General features: G+C 60.0%; 4 protein-coding genes across 4 annotated transcripts; 2 read left to right on the forward strand and 2 right to left on the reverse strand.

The window, feature by feature from the left end:
- Window positions 1-418: 418 nt before the first annotated feature.
- On the forward strand, window positions 419-853 carry ENH_00016050 (hypothetical protein; the record flags this gene model as incomplete). The annotated part of the gene is made up of 1 exon (XM_013579179.1): window positions 419-853. A coding segment is annotated over one exon (435 nt), but the record flags the coding sequence as incomplete, so codon positions are not given.
- Window positions 854-889: 36 nt separating this feature from the next.
- Window positions 890-1,468, reverse strand: ENH_00016060 (hypothetical protein; the record flags this gene model as incomplete). Its single annotated transcript, XM_013579180.1, has 1 exon — window positions 890-1,468. The coding sequence occupies one exon, from the start codon at window positions 1,466-1,468 to the stop codon at window positions 890-892; it is 579 nt and encodes a 192-aa protein (XP_013434634.1).
- A 1,299-nt stretch (window positions 1,469-2,767) lies between these two features.
- On the forward strand, window positions 2,768-3,340 carry ENH_00042410 (hypothetical protein; the record flags this gene model as incomplete). Its single annotated transcript, XM_013579181.1, has 1 exon — window positions 2,768-3,340. The coding sequence occupies one exon, from the start codon at window positions 2,768-2,770 to the stop codon at window positions 3,338-3,340; it is 573 nt and encodes a 190-aa protein (XP_013434635.1).
- On the reverse strand, window positions 3,089-7,045 carry ENH_00030390 (hypothetical protein; the record flags this gene model as incomplete). Its single annotated transcript, XM_013579182.1, has 2 exons — window positions 3,089-6,286; window positions 6,527-7,045. 2 exons carry the CDS (start codon window positions 7,043-7,045, stop codon window positions 3,089-3,091), a joined length of 3,717 nt encoding a protein of 1,238 aa, XP_013434636.1.
- Between the last annotated feature and the right edge of the window lie 72 nt (window positions 7,046-7,117).

Below are 7,117 nucleotides of genomic sequence, written 5' to 3' on the forward strand. Positions count from 1 at the left end.
ACACCATTTGCTCGGTCAGCGAGGGTTTAGGGTTTAGGGTTTAGGGTTTAGGGTTTAGGGTTTAGGGTTAGGTTTAGGGGCTAGGGGTTGGGGTTTATTCTTGGAGTGATTTGGGTTTTTAATGAAGACGATTGTGGAGAGGCCCCGGGACTGTGGAGACTCACCATTTGCTCGGTCAGCGAGGGTTTAGGGTTTAGGGTTTAGGGTTTAGGGTTTAGGGGTTAGTGTTAGGGTTTAGGGATTAGGGTTTAGATGTGGAGTGATTTGGGTTTTTAATGAAGGCGACTGTGGGGAGGCCGCGGGACAGTGGGCGCTCTGTCTGAGCTAGGGTTTAGGGTTTAGGGTTTAGGGTTTAGGGTTTAGGGTTTAGTGTTTGGGGTTGAGGGTTTAGGGTTTAGGGTTTAGGGTTTGCGTGTAGATTGGTGTGAGTTTGATGCGTCTGGCGGCGACGTTTTGCTGCTTCTGGGCTTCGCTGCCGCCCACAGAAGAGGGGGGAGCAGCAGCAGCAGCAGCAGCAGCAGCAGCAGCAGCAGCAGGAGCAGCAGCACCAATGCGTGGGGCCCGGCGGCGGCGGGGGGCTTATCCCAGCGAAATAGAAGCGCTGGCGGTGGTGAAGTACAGAGACAAGCTGCAGCAGCACCGCGATTTGCTGCAGCAGCAGCAGCAGCAGCAGCAGCAGCAGCAGCAGCAGCAGCAGGTGCTGCTCCGCCGGCAGCAGCAGCAGCAGCAGCTGACTGCAGACGCGCGCGCGAAGCAAAAGAAGACGGAGCCAGCAGCAGACATCCCTGACGAAGCACCCGAGCAGCAGCAGCAGCAGCAGCAGCAGCAGCAGCAGCAAGCCAGCAACAGGTAACCCTAAACCCTAAACCCTAAACCCTAAACCCCAGCCCTATTCTCGCGCTGTGTACCCCACGCCCGGAGCACTCCCTCTTCCCATCTTCTCACACCACTCTCTCTGCTGCTGCTGCTGCTGCTGCTTTGGTGCCGCCGCTGCTGCTGCTGCTGCTGCTGCTGCTTTGCTGGCGCCGCTGCTGCTGCTGCTGCTGCTACTGCTTTGCTGGCGCCGCTGCTGCTGCTGCTTTGCTGGCGCCGCTGCTGCTGCTGCTGCTTTGCTGGCGCTGCTGCTGCTGCTGCTGCTGCTTTGCTGGCGCCGCTGTTGCTGCTGCTGCTGCTGCTGCTTTGCTGGCTCTGGCTGCCGCCGGCGTTGCTGCTGGCGCTTTGCTGCCGCGCGCCTGCCGCCGCCGCGGCTGCTGCTGCACCTCCGCTGCTGCTGCTGCTGCTGCTGCTGCTGCTGCTGCTGCTGCTGCAGCGGGCTGGCCTCGACTTTCAGCGGCTGCGTGATTTGCCTCTGCGACTTTTGCGGCGAAGACCTCGTGAGGGTTTTGAGCTGCGGGCACTTCTTCCACGTGGGGTGTATAGACACCTGGCTGGCCAAAAGCAGAAACTGCCCGCTGTGCCTCCGCGCCATCGGCAGGCACTAGGTAAACCCTAAACCCTAAACCCTAAACCCTAAACCCTAAGCCCTAAACCCTAGGCCGTAGGGGCCGCGGGACTGGCGGCAGGCTCCTCCGCAACTCGAAACCCTAGCTGCCGGGAACGGGTGCCTGCCGCAGAGCCAGCGGCAGGCACTAGGCAAACCCTAAACCCTAAACCCTAAACCCTAAACCCTAGTGGCCGCAGGACTGGCAGCAGGCAAACCCTAAACCCTAAACCCTAGCTCCCGCAGCACTGGCAGCAGCCAAACCCTAAACCCTAGCTCCCGTAGGAATGGCAATAGGTAAACCCTAAACCCTAGACTCTAAACCCTAGCGCCCGAAGGAGTGGAAATAGGTAAACCCTAAACCCTAGCTCCACGTAGGATAGGCAGTAAAACCCTAAACCCTAAACCCTTGCGGCACGTGGGACAGGCAATAGGTAAACCCTAAACCCTAGCGGAACGCAGGGCAGAAATAAGCAAGCCTTAAACCCTAACAGAATTTAAGGCAAAAATAGATAAACCCTAAACCCTAACAGAACTTAAGGCAAAAACAAATAAACCCTAAACCCTAAACCCTAACAGAACTTAAGGCAAAAATATATAAACCCTAAACCCTAGTGGGATGGGGGGGCAAACAAAGCAGCAGCACCAGCCTACCAGTCAGTGCAGCAGCAGCGTCGCAGCTAAGAATGTATTGTGCAGCTAGCCAGCTGCTGCAGCTAGTTTGCTGCTGCAGCTAGCTTGCTGCTGCAGCTAGCTTGCTGCTGCAGCTAGCTTGCTGCTGCAGCTAGTTTGCTGCTGCAGCTAGCTTGCTGCTGCAGCTAGCTTGCTGCTGCAGCTAGCTTGCTGCTGCAGCTAGCTTGCTGCTGCTGCTAGCTGCATGTTTTGCTGCTGCTGCTCCTGCGGTGATGAATGCTGGGTTGCTGCAGCGTCGGGGGGATCCAGCTCACAAACGAGCAGGCTGCTGCTGCTGCAGCAATGGCTGCAGCAGCAATGTCTGCAGCAGCAATGTCTGCTGCAGCAATGTCTGCAGCAGCAATGGCTGCAGCAGCAATGGCTGCAGCAGCAATGGCTGCAGCAGCAATGGCTGCAGCAGCAGCGGCTGCAGCCGCATCAGTTGTTACTTGTGTCGTTACCTGATATTCCAGCAGCAACTTCTATTGCGTGCAGCAGCAGCTTTTACTTCTCCTGCTGCAGCCGCTGCACCGATTGCTGCTGCTGCTGCAGCAATCGCTGCTGCTGCTGCTGCTGCAGCAAGGTGTGTCGGTGGAGCTGCGGCTCGTATACGAGATGCCGTTTGTCGCTGATAATTTAGGGATTACTTTGTTGCGGCAGCAGCACGTGGTTGCTGCTGCTGCTGCTGCTGCAGCAGCCACCGCTGCCAGTGCAGCTGCTGCTGCTGCTGCTGCTGCGGCAGGAGCAGCAGCACAGCATCTGTGCAGTTCGTTTATGACACTACACCTAGCTGCTGCTGCAAAGGCAGCAGCTAGCTGCTGGTGTTGCAGCAGCTACGTGCTGCTGCTGAAGAGGACTGTCTGTCTGCTGCTGCAGCTGCTGCTGCTGCAGCAGCTCTTGCTGCTAATAAATACGTGCAGCAAAAACGTGCAACGTTTAGTTTACTACAAAGTGAGGCGCTGCTGTTGCCGGTTGTGGCTGCTGCTGCTGCTGCTGCTGCAGATAGTAGGGAGGCGGTTGCTGCTGCAGCTGCGGTCTAAGCGTTTGCGTGAGGAGCTGCTGCTGCTGCGCTTGCTGCTGTTGCTGCAGCAGCAGTTGCTGCTGCAGCTCCTGCTGCTGCTGCAGCTGCTGTGGCAAGGACAGAATAAGAGGGGCGCCTCGTCCCGGGGGATAGTTGTGTGCTGCTGATGGCTGCTGCTGCTGCTGCTGCAGCATGTGCCTTTCCTGCTGCTGCAATTGCTGCTGCCAGTACCCACAGTTGTTGATTTCCGTTGCTGCTGCAGTTGCTGCTGCTGCTGCTGTAGCAGCTGCTGCTTCGCCAGCAGCAGGCCTGTAGCAGTCAGTTACAAGAGATAAGGTCTTCCGCACTGGCTGCCTCTCCTCTAAAACAAGTGACCTGCTGTGCAGGACCCGCTGCTGCTGCTGCTGCTGCTGCTGCAGGAACGGCTGCTGCTGCTGCTGCAGGAACGGCTGCTGCTGCTGCTGCAGGAAGGGCTGCTGCTGCCTTGCCCAGGGTTGCTGCTGAAGTGGCGAGAGGTAATGGCGAGGCTGTACAGGCGTGCAGTGCTGCTGCTGCTGCTGCTGCTGCAGCAGCAACTGCTGCTGCTGCTGCTGCTGGTTCAGTGGCTGCATGTTATGGTGCCCTAGCTGCTGCTGCTGCGGCGGCGGGAGCTGTTGCTGCAGCTGCACTGTATGCGTGTAGTGGCGCCCTAGTTGCTGCTGCTGCTGCTGCTGCATCGACTGTGGGTGCTGCTGCTGCTGCCTCATGGTTCGCAGCAAAGCTGGCTGCTGCTGCTGCTGCTGCTGCAAGGGGAAGCAGCCGTAGCGGGCGTCTTGGGGTGTGCTGGGTGCAGCAGCTGCCCAGCTGCTCTGCAGCATTTGCTGCTGCTGCGCCTGCTGCTGCTGCGCCTGCTGCTGCTGCGCCTGCTGCTGCTGCGCCTGCTGCTGCTGCTGCAACAGTTGCTGCTCCCTCAGCGAGCCCCACTGCTGAGTTGGCTGCTGCGCCCTGGCAAGCAGCTGCGTCCTCTCCAGCAACAGCTGCTGCTGCTGCTGCTGCTGTACTTTCTGCTGCAGCGTTGGCTGCTGCTGCTGCTGCACGGAGATCTGTTGGGGGATACTGGGCAGCTGCTGCGCAGCTGCTTGGTGCTGCAGCACTTGTAGCTGCTGCTGCTGCAGCAGCTGCCTAATCTGCTCCCGCGTCTGGAGTTGCTTGCTGCTCTGTTGCGGCAGCCCCTGCTTCTGCTGCTGCTGCTGCTGCTGCTGCTCCGAAGCCTCCATTGATATATACCGCGAAATAGATGCTTCGCGAGAAGAGAAGCTGCGCTGTCTCCTCACGAGGGTTGCCCTCTGCTGCTGCTGCTGCTGCTGCTGCTGCTGCTGCTGCCGCTGCTGCTGCTGCTGCTGCGGCTGAGTTTGTTGCCTTTCGAACCGGCTGAGTTCTGGTAGCGGTTGCTGCTGCAGCAAGCGAAGGCGCTGCGCCTCACCGAGTTTAAGTGGCCGCTGCTGCTGCAGCAGCTGCTGCTGCTGCCGCTGCTGCTGCTGCTGCTGAAGCTGCAGCTGACAGAAGCTCCTTCCCGCTGCAGAAACACCACGGGGTGCACCGGCTGCAAAAGCTGCTGCTTCAAGAGACGCAGCACTTTGCTGCCGGCTGCTGCTGCAGCTACTGCTGCTGCTGCTGCTGAAGCTGCTGCTGCTGCAGCTATTGCTGCTGTTGCCCATGCCGGGGGGAGCAGGCAGCTGCGAGGGCTGCATTGGCTCTGCTGCAGCAAGCTGTTTAAGAAGCACGGCTCGTTGCTGCTGCTGTTGCTTCTGTAGCTGCTGCTGCTGCAGCTGCTGCCGTTCATTCGTTTGCAGTTGCTGCTGGACCTGCTGCTGCATCTGCTGCATGTTGGGATGCTGCTGCAGCTGCTGCTGCAGCTGCAGAGGAGGAACTGCTGCTGCTGCTGCTGCCTTGTCAGCGCTGCTGAGATGATCTGTAGAGGTCGACTGGTGCAGCTGCTGCTGCAGCTGCAGCAGCTTTTGCTGCTGCTGCTGCAGTTCCTGTAGCTGCTGCGCCTCTGATTCGCATAAAGAGGAGGTAAGGGACACTGTCCTTTCTTGCTGCTGGTGAAGCTGCTGCTGCAGCTGCTGCAGCCGCTGCTGCTGCTCGATTTCACGATATTCAAGGCCTCGCTGCTGCTGCAGCAGCAGCTGATGCTCTTGGACGAACTGCTCCAGCCGCTGCTGCTGCTGCTGCTGCTGCTGCTGCTGAGGGCGACAAAGCGCCGGTATCTGTTCAGCAGCTTTGCCACTGTCACTGCTGCTGCTGCTGCTGCTGCTGCTGCTATTGCTGCTGCTCCTGCCGCTAGTGCATGCTTGCTGCTTCTCTAAGGCAGGGCCTCCTGAGGGCCATCTCGCAGTCTTCACCTCTTGCTGCTGCTGCTGCTGCTGCTGCTGCTGCTGCTGCGCTGCATCTAGGGATAGGCCTCCGCAGCGGCCGCAGCGGCCCTTGACGCACAGCGCCTTCTGGGCAGACAGTCGTTTTGCTGCTGCTGCTGCAGTTGCTGCTCCTGCTGCTGCTTCTGCTGCTGAGCGTGGGCTGCGAGGCGTTTGCCTAGCTGTTGCTTTGCTGCTGCTGCTTCCTGAGAAGGCTTCGACACTTGCTGGAAGAGTCAGCGGAGACACAATAGGGCTGCTGCAGCTGCTGCTGCGCAGTCGAGCAGCAGCAGCAGCAGCAGCAGCAACAGGACCAGCAGCAGCAACAGGAGCAGCAGCAGCAACAGGAGCAGCAGCAGCAGACTCGGCCTGAGCGAGCTTGCTGGAGGCCAAGCCACCTTCACATGTTGCTGCTGACGCGCTGCAGCTTTTCCTGCTGCTGCTGCTGCTGCCGCTGCTGCTGCAGCGAGCGTTACTGCTGCTGCTTCTAATTGTTGTGCGCAGCTTGCGGCTTGCAATGAGGGTGTCTTGCTGCTGCTGCTCTTCTGGCTTGAGCAGCAGCAGCTGCTGCTGCCGCTGCTGCCGCTGGTGCTGCTCGCAGAGTTTTGCAGCAACTATGCGGCGCGCAGCAGCAGCAGCAGCAGCAAATACGTCGGGCAGCAACGCAGTTAGGGCAGGCTCCCCAAGGCACTCTAGCTGCTGCTGCAACTGCACTTCCTGCTGCTGCTGCACCTGCTGCTGCTGTTGCTGCAACTGCATTTCTTGCTGCTGCAGCTGCAGCTGCTGCTGCTGCTGCTGCAGCAGCTGCTGCTGAAGACGCGCAGCAAAGCGGCTAGCTATAGCAGCTAGTCGGTCATCTTCAACGCCTAGCTGCCTGAGTTCGTCAGCGAGTCCGTTGACGACTTCTGCTTCCCAGTTGCTGCTGCTGCTGCTGCTGCTGCTGCTGCTGCTGCTGCTGACCCTGTAGCTATCGCATGAAAAGGAGTGCGTTTTCAACTGCTGTTTGAGGCTTGTGCGTGTACAGAAGCCGCCATGCTGCTGCTGCTGCTGCTGCTGCTGCTGCTGCTGCAGCACTTGCTGCCTTCTGTGCTTCTGTTGCAGGCGCGCACTGGACCCCGCAGCAGCTAGCTGTCCCATGGCTGCCAGTCTTTGATCGCTGCTGCTGCTGCTGCTGCTGCTGCTGCTGCTGCTGCTGCTGCTGCTGGGGAGCGCGAGAGGCTGAGCGCCTGCAGGCCCCCCAGCGCTGCGGCCTCGCCTGGCTGGGGCCTTCGAGGCCTGCCTTTGCAGGCCCCCCCCAGCCGCTGCCGCTGCTGCTGCTGCTGCTGCTGCTGCTGCTGCTGCTGCTGCTGCTGCTGGCTGGGCCTGCTGCGGCAGCCTGTGTCCCATCTCCTTCTGCCTCTGTCTGCAAACTTCTATGTGGCGGTCCACCGACTTCAAGCAAAAGCGCCGCGAGCACAAGGGGCAGCGCTCAGCCGGCATTAGGCGCCACCTGCAGCAGCAGCAGCAGCAGCAGCAGCAGCAGCAGCAGCAGCAGCAGCAGCAGCAGCAGCA

The sequence above is a fragment of the Eimeria necatrix genome, genomic scaffold, assembly GCF_000499385.1.
Source record: "Eimeria necatrix Houghton genomic scaffold, Enh_scaff1510, whole genome shotgun sequence".
Classification (NCBI taxonomy): Eukaryota; Apicomplexa; class Conoidasida; order Eucoccidiorida; family Eimeriidae; genus Eimeria; species Eimeria necatrix.